Here is a 17,152-nt window from a genome sequence, read left to right on the forward strand (position 1 = left end):
CCATCTATCTAGAAATATTATATTCCGAGGTGCGTTATTATTATTATTACCCCGGCTTTAGCTCGAGCTGCCTCTCAGCGCTCATGCATTCAAGGAATTAATCCTGCCGGGTACCCATTCACCTCACCTGGGTCGAGTGCAGCACAATATGGATAAATTTCTTGCCGAAGCAAATTACGCCGTGGCTGGGATTCGAACCCACGACCCTCTGTTTCAAAGTCAGAAGACTTATCAACTGGGCCACAACGCTTGATATGTATTACAGCATGTTCATGGTAATTGCAATATATATCACATTGAGTGCTTTATGAACATAGTTAATTTTGAATTTTTTTCTCTTCGAAATGTGTACTACAGTGAAACTTTCCTTTAAATAAATACTAACCTTTTTGAAAGAAAAGTGTTTTTTATGAGCAGATGATCTTTTTAAATAGGTTCATATAATTCATTGACAATACTACTGAATGGAAACACAGTTTGTAGTATTTATAATTGGGTAGTCTTTCTACACAGGTGATAGATTAGACTGTATTTAAATCACTCACCTGCATTTGTGCATGTCACATTGTCAATGAAATAATAGCATTTCCAAAGGCTTAAATTTTTAATTTAATGAATTCAAATTTCACCGTTTATTACATTGATTAGTTACTGTAGGTGATTTTGGTTGGTGGTTGTGGCGTGCACTTGTAATCCAAGATGCATTGGAAAGTTATTAGTTGATGCAGAGGGTTGAGGTTCCAGCTCTGGTCACATCTTTCAGATGGTGAAGTTAAAGGTCGGCCCCATACTCATATACATATGCACACATGCATTGGCTTTGGAATTGCTGGATTTGACATGCTCTCAAACATCACAGTATACTGACCCAAGGTTAAATTCTAACATTTATTCTAGATCTTATTTAATTACATGTAAACTATCATTAAACATAAATGGCATTATTATTGGTTAAAAAAACCCATGGTAGTTGATAACAAGCTTAAAGATGAAAGAAATCAATGAAAATTAATCTCATTTTGAAACAAACAATTACCCTTAATACATTTCAGATCTTTATCATTGCATAGATGTTTCCCAGATATATAACATTTAAACTGTAATGAGAAAAGGATAACAAATTTCAGACCATAGAATTGTAAACAGAAGAGGAAAATAAAGGTACACTTTATAGAAGAGCAAGCAAATTGCTGTCCTAGCAAGACACTCTTCTCCTTGGTTCTCATTGAGAGTGAGATGACTTTGAGACATTACTTCGTACAAATGATATACCCCCCCCACATAAAAACCCTCTATATCAAAGGGGTTGAAGATTGGGGGGAAAGGAAGGGTACCATAATTTAATTCTGACTGGATCCATGTGCTGCTGAATTCTAGATTATTAGGGTTCATTGGAATATCGACTAAATGAATATAACCATAAAAATACAAAATCAATGGCTTTCCCATTTTCAAGGTTTGTATGACCCAAATTCACAAAAATTGCCAATTAGAACTGTACATCCCTGGGTGCCTGATAATCTCACATGACCGTGATCAATAAATCCAGGTATTCTATGTGCCAAAAATAAAATGCAAATAGAGAGGGTTGTACATTAATATACATGTACCATAGACTTTCTGTGTCCAGGCTCTTCATATGGATCAATAGGCCTTCAGACCATAGTTACGATATGGAAACTTCCAAGAATCAAATCTAGTTAAGACATATATAGAATCAACTTCATGAACTTCTATTTGTGGGCAATTGGATAGATAGCTCAGAAGTTTTCTAGTCTTAACACTCATATAGACTGATCTCATAAATGAATATCTGATAGTAACCTGAAATAATATAGCAAGTATTTCAAATATACTTTTTTTAATAATAATAATAATATAGGGTATTTATATTGCGCACATATCCACCTTGTTAGGTGCTCAAGGCGCTCCTATATTACCCGGCTAAGCTAGGCGTTCATAGCGCACACAGCTTTTCAAGGAATTACTTCCTACCGGTACCCATTCACCTCACCTGGGTTGAGTGCAGCACATTGTGGATCAGTTTCTTGCTGAAGGAAATTACGCCATGGCTGGGATTCGAACCCACGACCCTCTGTTTCAAAGTCCGAAGACTAATCCACTGGGCCACAACGCTCCACGTTTTAAACAAAAGATACATATAACAGAATGAAAAGGGTCAATGAGATATATCTAACAATAATTTAAGATCAAATATTTTCTATTGCAATGAATAAGAAATAAAAGTTCTAACAACTGCATTATATCATATATCTGGCTGCTATTCTCTCAAGCATTTTGCTTATGATAGCTGGCCACTGCATTTTATTTTATATATTATTGCTTACATTTATGTCTATGTAAATTATTCTTCTATTATGTAATTGTCGCAATTTGTAATTCTTTCATTTATTTATGTATTTCTTTATATTTATTATGATTACTGTGTTTCATATATTGAATTTTTAATAAATGCAGAAACACCTGCAAAAAAAATATTACATTGGTAAAAAAAAAATCATAATACAATGAATTAAAATAAAATGGTATAGCTTGGTTGATACCTGCACGCATTATGGTTCCCACATAGTTTACGCATGGGCACGCACTGATGTGTGAACTATGCATGCCAGCTTGCGGATAGGTGCGTGGCAGTGCGTGCCAAAATTTTCAACATGTTGAAAATTTTGGCACGCATTACAAATTCATGAAATGTTCGTGAACTATCCGCAACCTATATGCAACTTAGTTAAAGGGTCGCTTATACTTTGCGCATAGGCTAAGCATAGTTCACGAATGATATGCACGAAGTTGTGAGTGCAGACCACGTGATCAGTGTAAGTCGTACTAATCAACGAAAGTACAGGTTGTTAACACCAGAATATTGGAACATTCAAATTTGCGCTAGATACGTCGCAGAATAGGGTGTCAAGAATATTTGATGAAAGCACGTCGGGACAGTGCGTGAACACTGCATGAACTATGCACAAACATGTCGTGAATGTGTCGGGACAGTGTGTGAAGTGATATAGTAAAGTCGTGCCATTAAGTGTCCCGCACTGCGGGCACCACAATGCGTGCAAGTGTCAACCGGGCATATGAAATATTTGGAAGTTTTTAAACAAACACTGCATCATAAATATTTACACTCAACTGATACAGACCATGGAAATGTTCTTTTGAAAACTTACTGTGCTCTTACACAAAAATTGCACCATGTCATTGCACATAAACCTTACATGGAACATTGCTTATTTCCTTCTTCCAAGTAATTTAATAACAGTCTAAACCTCTGCCTGCCTATATCTTACATACAACAAATCCAGCAGTATATAGAAGAATTTTGTCGATAATGACTAAGCTTTAAAGGTGATTGTGTTTATTAGATTGATAACGAACAATGTTTCAAGATCAAACAAGGCAAACGCCAAGCGTTGTCTCGCCTGCATATTGCAGTTATGAAGAGAATGTACGTCAAAACTACGCTATATGACTTCCGAGGCTGTCAGAAGTTTAGGGGGTGAATTGTGGTTCTGACAGTTTACATATGCAATAATGCTATAGGCCTACTTTATCCCTAGGAAATGAGATAACACTAAGAATGTTGTTAATACTATGAAGCTATAATGATTTCCATGGAAGTAAGGAAATGAATGTTAGTGAAAAAGAATGTAATTCATAATAATGTGAGTGAAATAGTAAATTGAATTAATTATTAAGGTGTTATGGCAAACTTATTGTCATGGAAAGTTCATTGACCTTTGACCTTAATCAAATTCAACTCACATTCGAACTTGACCTGCACCTTCAAAAGATGGACCTCTTGTATGAATTTGGCAATCCTACCTCGAAGCTGTAGAAAGTTATTGGGTGTACAACACAGCACAGTGCCAGTCATGGAAAGTTCATTGACCTTTGACCTTATTCAAATTCGACTCATATTCGAACTTGACCTGTGCCTTCAGGAGATGGACCTCTGGTATGAATTTGGTGATCCCACCTCGAAGCTATAGAAAGTTATTGGGTGTACAACACAGCACAGTGCCAGTCATGAAAAGTTCACTGACCTTTGACCTTATTCAAATTCGACTCATATTCAAACTTGACCAGTGCCTTCAGGAGATGGACCTCTGGTATGAATTTGGTGATCCCACCTCGAAGCTGTAGAAAGTTATTGGATGTATAGCACAGCACAGTGCCAGTCATGGAAAGTTCATTGACCTTTGACCTTATTCAAATTCGACTCATATTCGAACGTGACCTGTGCCTTCAGGATCGAGATGGACCTCTGGTATGAATTTGGTGATCCCACCTCGAAGCTGTAGAAAGTTATTGGGTGTACATTGTTGACGACGACGCCGCCGTCACCGGAAATAGTGATACCTATGTCTCGCTCCGCTACGCAGGCGAGACAAAAATGGCAGGCCTGGCTTGACTCCAATAAAGTACAATCCAATATGAAGTATCTACAGCGTTAAACCATACTTTGTGCATGTATAAAGCCCAGCAAACACAGTGTGCGGTCATTGCACTAAGACCCAATTGGAACAAAGTTACCAATCTCATATCAGTGCAATTCTCTGCAGCGCACCCCATCTTATGGCCCTCTTCTTTTGTGCATATATCGACTGCGCTGCAACAGCGCAGCAAATTGGCCATGACACCATCGTCTGGGACAAATGTGATTGGCTGAAATTAACAAAATCACAGAAAACTGCAGAAAGATTTGAAATTTCAAATGTCTATAATTTGGTGTGTCATTTTACTGCAACAAAGTTGTCCACCGTTGCAGCACGTTGTAGGTTGGCGTAATTTTGTTGCAATGTATATTTGGTGCAATTGGGTCCCATAGTTTGCATTGAGCTTACACTCTTGCTGGTTCAGTCACATAATATGGTGCTATAGCTCTTGTTGATATTAGTATTCAAATTAAATTCTCTGTCTAATGAAATGGGAACTAATTACCTTTCTAACAAGAATGTTGCAAAGCCAACGGCATAATCAATAGTCCATTAAATGGTCAGTTTATCATAATAAGCTTAAAGGACATCTTGTTATTTACTATCTTTAAAAGGACATAGAAAGAGTGTAAAGTTGATAGTTCATTCCAGAGACCTCCATCAAACAATATCCTGCTGTCACCTTGCATCTGTTTGCTGACTTTGAAGACTCTCAATCCTCTCCTGTATATGCTGTGATAATACTAGTCAAGGATAAAGGTAGGATATATTTTCAACCAGTGAGACCTGTGCCTCACATCACAGGTTAGGTGTCTATGGAAAATGTGTACATACTGAACTCAAATCTTGCTTAACTTTGTTAAATATTAAATAAAGTATATACCGGTACAGTATGTGTAAAAAAGTACAAGTGCATACATGTAAATGCACATTGAGTCATAGTCTACAGAACTAATCAAGTGTGTGTAAGAGATTGTAATTATCAAAATATCTCTTTCTATGGGTAATATTTGAAGCTCAAAATTGGAACATATTATACTGACAATAAACTTCTCACACATATCAAAATTACTTCTGATGATTTAGTGAATTTTAAATGTGATTTTAATTCATTGAGGGCTGCAAATGCTCTTATTATGAAGAATCTGAATATTGTAATATTGATATGATTCCTCAAATGAATTTTCTGCAGTACTAATGATTATCATAATACATAGAAAGGATATCAGCCATATCATAATCTTCTGCCTCTATTGCTTTCTGTAAATTTTCTTCCAATTCTTGTAGTTCTTCACTGAATTTGCTTTCAGTTGCACTTGCCAATGTCTGTAAAATAAAATACAAGATCATTTAATGTTGCAGCAATTAATCTGAATTTGATTTATTCCCAAATTAAACAAAACTTTAAGAAGAAGAAGAAATCTAACAATTCTTTAAACAACCGAAAGTTATTCAAATATTGTTAGATGTGCTGTAACTCCACACACAAAATAATAAAATCATACATCTGAAATATCCCTAACTGGGTATGATTAAAGTGTCATTACCTCTTCTTAGATCTTCATTCCCTTAATAAAAACAAAATCTCAATACAAATAAAAATACTCTCCTTTTTTACAACTCAAACAAAAATAAGTAGCACTTGTTCCTAAGAGAAGCATTCCTGTCTTTATGTCAAGAGTATGATTACAATATGGTTTTGGTTTCAGAATAATCTGAAGGCTTGGATAAGTATGATTTTATGTTTCTGCATCTTAACATCACATCAACATTTACATCTGAAAATATCAACGCATTTATTACTTCTGCATATCAGTAAAAGAATCTCATACCTTTGGTTGGTGACTTTCTTTCACTTCATCTCCTATGTCCATTCCTTCATTATCCTTGAACTCCTCTAACACAGCCAAAACCTCAGGCATATCCTGAAGACCATGTCGTCTGCTCAGCCATCCAATCAGCAAGGCACAGGATTGCTTCTCTATCTCAAGCTTACGGGTAGACAAGGTAGACTTCATGGTTTCTGTGTCCTGAAGAACTGTGCTGATCGTAGCCATCATCGTCTTGGCTCTCTCACAAAGCTGAAGCTCTGTAGAATATATGAGAGATACCATGTTTCTTACCAGGAGTTCTGAACATCCCCAATTAACATCATCAGAAGCAAATTATCATCTTAAATAAGAATAACCTCAAATTCAATTAATGGAATCAATACAGACAAGTGACAATTTATGATTTTACAATGAACAGTTGAGGCTTTGGGCTCTGTTAAACAACACACTACTGAGATGTTCAAGTATGGGAAATATATATATATATACACTGTTTGGATACAGGACAAACAATATTGTTCTATATATTTAACACATTTCCAAACTAGTTATTAAGAATAATATCAAATAAGGGCAATTTCTGAAAACATAAGACAAATGGATGCCAACCCATTAAAAGGTATATTCAGTGAAAAGAAAGAGTTTTTTCAACTTCCTCCAAAAGACATGTGCATAATATGATTTTTTTTAAAGTATCACAAAAATCAATTCAATCTTTCTTCTTCTGCTGACTATGAAAAAATACTATGCCATTTCCACTCACCCCATTTTTTTTCTTCCTTGGCAAGTTCTATTTTGAGTTTAACCACTTGATCCTGCTGATTATTGAGTGTAGTTTGTTGATTCTTAAGTTCTTCTGAGACAGATTCAACCTGAGTCTGGTGCGAATGACCTTCATCCATCTTGATCTTAATCTCTTCTGTCAAATGTTTAGCCTCACCAAATTTTCTCACTGAAAATACAACAATGAATAGAATCATTCTCTCTTTACATGCATAATATAATTCATTTATATCCAAGATTAAGATTACAAGTATTGCTAACTCTCTTGAGTCTCGTGAGCATAAAAAGAAATAGAAACACTTCTCAGTATAAGCGAAACACCTTTGTATCAACATGTTTATTTCTATTTTTTAACTAAACCAAAATAGGAGTAGTTTCACTATGAATGATAATCACAACATGAAACTTTCAGACTAATATTTTCAATCTACAACTCGTATCTGTTTACCCATTTTAATTACCAAAATGAGCATTTTAAATCTGAATATATTTCAGACTGAATGTCCATGCTTGTAACATATTTACTTGATACAGCAAAATGCTTTGCTTCCTGCAGTGTTACAATGTGATCTTCAGTATCAGTGACCTTCTTCTTCAACGTTGCTAGCCTGGCTTTGTCAGTCAAGATCTTGGCACTTGTTGCCTGCATATCCTCTGTATTACTCATTACTTTCTCTCGTAAACTGTGGATCATAAACAGATAATGTATGGTTCTCTTTGAGATGAAATATCTTATTGTTTGACAGTGTTACTTTAATGAAAAATCTCATATTCAACGATGACACCATAAAATCATAGTTTCATTTAAAGGGGAATGAAATCTTTGGAACAAATAGGCTTGTGTAGAAACAGAAAAATCAAAGAATAAGAATAAAGAAAGTTTGAGAAAAATCGGACAAATAGTGAGAAAGTTATGAGCATTTGAATATTGCAATCACTAATGCTATGGAGATCCTCACATTGGCAATGCAACAAGGATGTGTGATGTCACTGATGAACAACTTTCCCTTTGGTGGACTATAAAATACCCTCAAAATGTCTTATTTTGCTTTTTGTTATGATGATACAAACTCTCTATCCATGATGAATTCTTAAAAAATATGTATTACATGCCCTCATGTAGAAAGAACACATGATTTATGGATAGATGTGATAAAAGAGTCAATTCTAGTGAAATATATACTAAAGTAATGGGGTAGTCTATAATGGGGAGAGTTGTTCACAAGTGACATCACACATTTTTGTCGCATTGCCAATTCGCTATCTCCATAGCATTAGTGATCGCAATATTCAAATGCTCATAACTTTCTCATTATTTGTCCGATTTTTCTCAAACTTTCGTTGATCTGTTTCTTTGATTTTTCTGTTTTCACACATACGATCTTGTTCAAAAGGTTTCATTCTCCTTTAAGGATTCTGTCACATACTATACAGATATTGACTGATGCGGTGTGTAATATCAACATACTTTGGACCGCCGGATTTGTATTTTCCCGAGGGGTTATATTTTCCCGAAGCACACAGCGCTGAGGGAAAATATGATCACGAGGGAAAATATTAATCCTTTAGGCGGTCCACAGAATTTTTTGTTTACTCATCTCATCAGTCAATATCTGTTATATTAGATAGCCTCTAATAATAAAGATAAAGTTAGGCCTAACGATACGTGCAGTCTGTTGTTTATGATATTCAGAGATTGATTGAACTGGTATAGATCTAACGTTAGATCTTGATCTATCTAAGTAACGTTAGTCTAACGCAGTAACCCTTTTATAATCAAATCAACTTTGTTTAGGCCTAGCCCTAGATCTAAATCTAAGTTCGAGTCCAGTCCAGGACCCAAGGCAGGTCGATATAATGCATGGTAACATCTAATCCACAAGAGGGCGCCATACACGTAGAAAAATATATTCATGGACCGGTTGGTCAATATATTCATTGAAGATGGACCGGCTGGGAAAATACATTGATTTCGATCATATCACGTGACGCGCTATGGACCAATCGCGCTATGCTATCTGTCTTGGCTATCTAATATAAGTCAGTAATAACATGAATATAAAGTATCTTGTGAGGAATTTCCTGAGTATACTTCCAATGTATATACCCAATAATATGAAATTTAAAAGTAAATGCATATGCTGCTTTGCTTACCTTGTAATGTTAGAAGTAGGTTCAAGATCTAAAGAACAGTCGGGTATACTGAAACCATTGTCTTCTTTCTCTCTATCCTGGTTCAATGAACTGATTGTGTTTTCAGATAAAACAATTCTTGACATCAGATCTTCCTCTCTGAAAAAAACAACAATATTAATATGGCACCCCATTAAACAGCCTGGATAAAAGGTATTAAAATACAAGAATTGTTAGTTTGTACAAATTTTGGAATGTGTTGTAACAATTTGCCTTATAGTTACAAAGATAGAGAACAATGTAGAGTAAAACTGATACCATCTCCTCATATTTGAAAGGATTTTGCATATGGGTATAACTGATAGAGCAGAAATAATTATACTGATGACCAATGAATGTAGAGGGCAGCAACACACGGCAGTGTTGCTTTAAGGAAGGTACACTCCGCTCAGATTTTGTGACCACTTAAGCTATGCCCCTCACTCAGTGCACTTTTTTGGTAGATTGCAGTGTTGATTTATTTTCGTTTGTTCAATTTCATTTTTTTTGGTTAATGAAAACTCATAGAAAGAATGTTAAATATTATTTTAGGAGTTACATGTATATATTTTATTTAAGTAAGACCAAAAATAAGCATGATTTTTGTAGTTTGCACATCAATAAAATTACATAGTCTCATGACATTATATTACTTTTTTCTGCTAAATTTCGCTGCCCCTACCAAAAATACACCAGCCAATGCAAGCCAATACCTTGATCTTCTGGCATGGCCGTGCAAAAACTTCCTGTGCCACACGGGTGAGCGTACTGCGCAAAGGAAATGCTGGCCGAACAAGCATGACTGGCAGGATATTTTGACACGACTCGACTTAACCAGACATGGACTTGAACGATATTGACTCGATCTGTCATTGATGTGGCACTAAAGCAATTAAACAACAAAAAATTTTCAAGGTGAGAATCCTAATTTTCCCTTACAGTGTAGATCGGAGTCTGAAATTATAAAATTATTACGTGATATCCACAAATCCGACCCAACTCTTTTGCAACCCTTCAGGCACTCAGAGATCGAATACGGCCACCAGCCAAGCTCAAGTCCTAGTCTAAAGTTAGACCTAAACAGACAAAAATTAGCTGGTCCAGTATCGAGCCATGTATGTTTTGACGCGCCTTGACTTGTGAACTATCAAGAGGCGAAGGTATATGTCACAGTTAATATTTTCATTCTATAATTTCATTCAAATTTGTGTAAGCATGCTTGCAAATACCAGCCAAAGGTATCCTTCTTCGGCACTTGTATGCACATATCGAGTGGACCTTCCTATTAGCAACACTGCCGTGTGTTGCTGCCCTCTATGTTCATTGCTAATGACATGAAAACAAGTAAATGGATCCCATGAACTAAAGGAAGAAAGCAGACCAAGAAACAGGAGACAACTTTTACATACATACCTGGCCAGAGCTTCATCAAATGCATTCATCTCAGCACTGAGCATCTTCTCATTCTCATCTAGAGCCATTCTGTCCTTAGTCAGTCTATCTTCACGATCCTGCACATTCATTTTCTCTTCTTCTATAATCAAGATTTCTTCAGAGAATTCACCCTTGACTTCATCAATGGCTTCTTCTTGTTTATCAATCTCACAGCTTATTCTCTCTTCTTCTGATCTCAACTTACATAGTTGTTCTTCTAATGCAGCTATTTCATCCTGTAAGAAATTCAGCAAATATCTTGATGGAAATTGAAAATATAACTATAAATTAAATTAAGAAACTTAAAACATATGAAAAAATATGTAATAATACTAAATCATAACTTTGCATCAATTCAAATTCAACTTCATTTCCGAAAATAAAAAAATTATATATACAAAACATTGACATTTAAAGATACTTTACATGTGGAGGAGTCAACGAAAGGACAGCAGCTTGTATACATTGGCTCCATACTGATGACAATCATATCAATACAGGTAAAATTAGCACAGAAACAATAACAATTTCAATATAATCATGTGTTTCTCAAGAATGAAAGACAAACATTCTACTTGTAATCTATCTTCAAATGTTTATAATAATCAGGTTGATCCTCCTTGACAAGTTAATAGCACTAGAAATTATGATTCTGACCTTTTCATTAGGTACCTGAACAAAAGTTGTGTCCATCAATTCTGATGCATGCAGAATTTTACAGGGGCTTTCCTAATCCACAATAGATGATTAAAAGTGAAAAATAAACACTGAGCAGGAATCATGCAAAAAGTCACATTGAAAGGAGGCTTTGAGGCACAGACCATACTGGCTAGTAAGATACTGACCTGCACTGTGGTTTTCTGCAGAGAAAGTTTGTCCTTGGTATCCCTGAGATCAGCTGTCTTCTCATCAATCCTGCTCCATAGCTGGGCTTCTCTCCTTTCAACATGGTTCTTATCCAATAAAACATGGCTACATAGAAAAGAATGATACCAAACACAAGAACATCATGGCTCAGAGTTTATGAGAAAAGTACACATACTTTCATTCATGAGATTTCGATGATCATTTTCTAATTTCAGCAAATATGGATTGAACAAACATAAAGATGGCATTTGTAGTCTTTGTTATATTATCTTATGAGATTTAAGACTAACATCACTTCCACTCTGAATGAAAGTCAACTATTCATTTGAAATTTTGATTCAGAAACAAAATATCTTTCTCTCCACAGCAACAGCAATTAGCAAATGGCTATTCTTGAAGAACCAACCTGGTAAAATAAAAGCAGTAAACCCTTACAACTAAAGCAGCTCTCATAATGATCACTTTCTATCTTACCCCATAGCACGTTCCAATTCTGTCTTCTGCATATCTAGTTTGAGTTTGTTTGCCTCAGGGTCTCCTCTTCTCCCCTCTTTCATTTTGCTGATGATAACTTCTTGTTGGTTCTGTAAATCTTTGATAGCTAGAATCCACTCTGATCTCTGTCTCTTCTTCTTCTCATAGATTGTGCTTCTGGAACTGAAGATATCATCCACAGCATTGTCTAAAGTCACTTGAGGGATGCTGCAAAGGTCTTTCTCTAATGAACTGCATTCTTTGGTCATAATTTCAGCTGGAAGATCAAAGGGGTGTTCACTATTAGTGTCTGAATTTGACTTAGAAATGTTAGCTTTAAAGAGGGATTACACATATTCTATTAGATACATCAGCCAAACTAATTCATTCAATACAAACCTCTGATATTTTTTTGTTTTATTCAATGAAAAATATGAAAAATGAATGCAATTGCACCCTTTAAAAAGCGAATGAGGCAATATAAGTCAAATATATGTCTCAATCATTTGCATGACGAAAACCTCCATTTGAGAACACTATACCCCAGTTTTTCTCGATCAATTCTCTTCTCCAAGTACAACAAACCCTAAGTATCAAAACACCTGTTTCTTGACCTCGGTCCGAAGATAACACAACAGCCCGAGCGCGGTCCCGGCAAAGCATGCTGCCATTTTTTATTCACTTACTTTCCTTATTTCGAGGTCGATTTTCTTCTTTCGAAATTGAAAATGGACTAACATTGAATTTCTGAATACAATATGCCTTTGAAAACGTGATTAAATATCGAATACAATAATTTCATTCCGAAGGTCCTACTACAGGCAGAGAAGTCTTACGTAATAGCACAGCTGTTGTTTATCATTTCGTCCCTGGCTCAACGCTCATAATCTGGCCTGTGGGGAGACGGAGGGGATTACCTGGCCAAGCGGGGTTGATCAGGCAGGTGTTTCATAAAGCTGTTCGTAAGTTAAGAGCGACTGGTGATCCTGTCTTGCATTAAATGGTACACACCATTGGCGATGATGACCAGTCGTTCTTAAAGTCGCTCTTAACTTACAAACAGCTTTATGAAATGGCCCCCAGGGCTTGGAAATGAATTAAAACACAAAATGGGGTCTAATACCGCAGCTTGCAATCTGAACTGCGGTCTTTCTCCAAACAGGGGTTTGGCGTAATGTGTAAATAAGTTATACTAACTGAAATACTGAAAGGTCAAGTCCACCTCAGAAAAATGTTGATTCGAATCAATTGAGAAAAATAAAACAAGAATAGCACTGAAAATTTCTTCAAAATCAGAAGTAAAATAAGAAAGTAATGACATTTCAAAGTTTCGCTTAATTTTCACAAAACAGTTTTATGCACAACTCAGTGACATGCAACTGAGAGAGTCGATGATGTCCCTCACTCACTATTTGTTTTGTATTTTATTGTTTGAATAATCGATATTTCAATTTTTACAGATTTGACAATAAGGACCAGCTTGACTGAACCATAAAATGTTAAAACAATTGTAATTTTCCATGTTCATGGAGGAAGAAAACTTGTCTCACCTTCAAATAAGGAGAAAATCAGAATATTTCATATTTGATATAATTAAATACAAAAGAAATAGTGACACCATCATTCCCCTCATTTGCATACTGCCAGGATGTGCATATATCTGGGTTTTTTTTAATTGAGCAAAACTTTAAAATGTCATAACTTTCATAATTTTACATCTGATTTTAATGAAATTTTCAGTGTTATGCTTGGTGGATTTTTTCTCTCTTTGTTCAAATCAACTTTTTGTTGGGGTGGACTTGTGCTTTAAGAATTGGATATCAAATGACATCATATAAATCATGATCAATGAAGCATCATGTGTTTCACCAAAAATATGAATTATCATGTTATGATTAATAATCATTCATCACAATTTGGGTCTACAAGAATAACAAAGACTATACCCTTCTCTGTCATATGACATACAATTCATTAGACTTTATGATAGCCAGGTTGGGAATTTGCTTTTGTTATTTCCAGCATTGTTCATCATTTCCTTTTCTTGTATGTATTGCTTACAAATAATTCCATGTGACCCTGTATATCAGCTGAGGACTTGGAAGGTTACAATAGACACTGATTTTATAGATCTGTTTCAATGAGTTATCTTTCACTAGCATGACTAACCCTGTTCATAATTTTCATCATTGATTGCCTGAGACTGTAATGCCTGTAGTTCATCCAGTCTACTCTGTTTCTTGATCATGCTGTACATTGTCCATAGTCTCTCCTTTCCCAGATTATCAAGTTCTTCACTTAATGCTTCCTCTTCAAGCCTGCAAATAGTAAAAAATAATAGATTCCATTTCTATAGTACTTGTTGAATATAAAGTTCCGCAATCTTTACACAAAATCACTTAATACTTTGAATTTAAATAGAAGGTAGAAGAAAATATATTTTTAAAGGAGAAAATGTCAACATTTTCACTTCAAAAAGCAATCATTCACAAAATATTCACATGCACACAAAAAAATAAAAATAAGCTTGCATTCTTTTGCAATCATAATTCCTTTTCACTTGTACATTCTCTTATGGTACTAGTCTTCTTTCCAAAGAGGTCAATATTTCAAAATTCAGATTAATAGTTTTTTTTTCTCATAAAATATGAATAATGTGATGGAAAGTATTAATATAGCCCCATATATCATTCAGATAATCTGTTCTAGAAAAGTATCATTGATCTGATTTTCTCCTTTTCCCACCTGAGCTGTTGTTCACTTGCTGCATGGGATTCAAGAAGAACCTCTAATGTGTCTTGTAAATCCAATTCAATATTATAAAGGGAACTTGATCCTTCATCAGGGTTCTTTGCACCTACTGCATCTAAGCTACTTGAGGAATGTTCTGCTGATACATGGCAGCCATCTGGAATAGCACTGCACTTAATGTGGTCATCATAAGTATCTAATTCCTTCTCATTCATTCCTTGAGTTTCATTTGATGATGATTTCATATCAAGGTCTCTGTGATCCTGTTTTATCTCTAAATCTGAGTCTAATCTTCTTGCATCATCCTGAAATGTATCCTCCTTGCATACAGGATCATCCGACTTCACATTGATATTACATTCATCTAGAAGGGCCTCAACGTCTTTGGAGAAATCGATTCCTTCAAGATCTGTTCCTTTCGATGCCCGTCCTCTACTCTGGTCAAAACATGGTGTAAGAGGATCCAGCTCAAAGTCCACGTCCAGATCTATCTCATTAACTACATCAGGAGATGGATGGCTAGGATGAAACTCTTGGCATGAATCAGGATCATCTACCAGAGTCTGAGATATTGCTTTGTCCTTTGATCCTGCAGGTGGGTTTGATAAAGCAGAATCTGATGAGCTCTCTGAAAGAAACCAAAAGCTCAATTATTTGATAAAATGCACAAAATGCTGCAATATCAATCTTTTCTACTTGATCTCCATCTTTTGAAGATCCAAAATGTGAAAATTTCATTGAAAATATAAAACAAGGTATTACCTAATTATGCCACATTTTGTTGAAGAGGCATAAAACAAAAGAATATTAGTGGCAGTTGGTGGCTGCCCACAACAAACCACCACCTTAAAATTCCTTCCTAAGTACCAAATACAAAGGAGCAATAAACTTATCAATTTCTGACATATTTGAGGTAACTTCTAGATTAATCATTACTTTCTCACAATCACTCAGTAATAACTTACTCCCATAATTATGTCATGATTCAAACCCTTCAATACTTGTACTTACGTTGTGTATCTCTTATAAATCCAAAGGCTGATATTGATTGTTCATTGCATTCTTTCTGTTCCTTCCTTGGTTTTGAATCATCTTTATTCGTCTCTCCCTTCCCTCCACTGATCTTCATCCCACTAAACAGTGACATTGTCAATCTATACACCTAGAGTAAGAAATATAATAATCATTGAATGACCAAAACAAAGTTTCACAATCCTGACCAAAGTCAGTATCTGATTGACCTTCTATTTCAATAAAATGTGCATATCAGTGAGTGGCATTTTGTTCAAAGTTAATGTTGATATTTTAGCGTTTTTAGAACAGCAACTGTTAAGAACCACAAATTAAATTTTAAAACATGGCTTAATATGATATCAGGAGCCCATTTCATAAAACTTCTTGTAAAAATTTTCAATTACAGTTAAAAGCTACAGAAATCCTTCATTGTGATTGGCTAATTGTAAATTTGTTAATAGAAATTGTACATTTGTTATAACAAGTCTTTATGAAACGGGAACCAGATGTAAAATAAGAAAGTTAAGACAGTTTCTCATATTTTTCACAAAACAGTTAAAGGCTATCTATGTATACAAAGTAGAGAGTTGACTGTGTCACTATTTTTTTTGACAAAGAGACCCTCCTGATTGAACCGAAGAATGCCAAAAAGAAAAAAAAAAGGTAATTCCAGGTGTTCAGGATGTAATAAAACTTTGTTTCACATGACAATGAGAAAATTGATATTTCATACAATAAAATACAAAATAAATAGTTAGTGGGTGACGTCGTCAGTCCCATTTGCCATTTTTTTAGCCGGTAAAGTAAGGTAGCCATTTGTCTTTGAACTAACAAATTTTGTAATTGGATATTGTTAGAATAAAACTACAAAGATTATGTCTTCATCCTATTAAAACGTGCGTATCACACACGTCAGAAAATAATTTAATACGCTCAAAAATTTGCAACATGCTTTCAAAGGGAAATTGAATAGAAAGATGATGAAAAATAGTAAAAAACACATTTTCAAAGTCTTAATATTCTAGAAATAATAAAATATGGTCAAAATGGCTTATCGGTGATTTTGTTTTCTCAAATTTTTCCATAGAAAACACACGTTCGGTAATACGATACCTTTTTCAAGTGACCAAAATATTTGACATGCGAAGAGGGGTCCAATTGGAAGCTAATATCGTAAAAAAGAAAAACGATTTCGGCAATTTTTTTTACTTTTTTATATTTTGTAGGTAATTGTGTATTTATTGTTAAAGTTTGATGAATTTTATGAGAATAATGCGTTTGATATGATTGAAATTCATGAAGTGTTTGGTAATACGATCCACTACTATTACATCTGAACTGTAAAGTCACAGACATCGGCTTATT

The 17,152-nt window shown here is 35.0% G+C and overlaps 1 protein-coding gene across 2 annotated transcripts; it reads right to left on the reverse strand.

Moving 5' to 3' along the window:
- Positions 1–4,412: 4,412 nt before the first annotated feature.
- LOC121419344 (cytadherence high molecular weight protein 2-like) lies at positions 4,413–15,985 on the reverse strand. 2 transcript variants are annotated; one of them, XM_041613766.1, is made up of 12 exons: positions 15,785–15,985; positions 14,768–15,362; positions 14,192–14,340; positions 12,023–12,299; positions 11,527–11,653; positions 10,661–10,917; positions 9,230–9,367; positions 7,601–7,758; positions 7,056–7,244; positions 6,293–6,549; positions 5,687–5,786; positions 4,413–5,194 (listed from the first exon to the last, which is right to left on the reverse strand). In XM_041613766.1, the coding sequence occupies exons 1-12, from the start codon at positions 15,918–15,920 to the stop codon at positions 5,139–5,141; spliced, it is 2,439 nt and encodes an 812-aa protein (XP_041469700.1). In that variant the 5' UTR covers positions 15,921–15,985; the 3' UTR covers positions 4,413–5,138. The 2 variants fall into 2 exon arrangements, with proteins under 2 accessions (XP_041469700.1, XP_041469699.1); XM_041613765.1 differs by having other exon boundaries at positions 14,768–15,401; positions 15,785–15,984.
- Positions 15,986–17,152: the final 1,167 nt, after the last annotated feature.

The sequence above is a fragment of the Lytechinus variegatus genome, chromosome 7, assembly GCF_018143015.1.
Source record: "Lytechinus variegatus isolate NC3 chromosome 7, Lvar_3.0, whole genome shotgun sequence".
NCBI lineage: Eukaryota > Metazoa > Echinodermata > Echinoidea > Temnopleuroida > Toxopneustidae > Lytechinus > Lytechinus variegatus.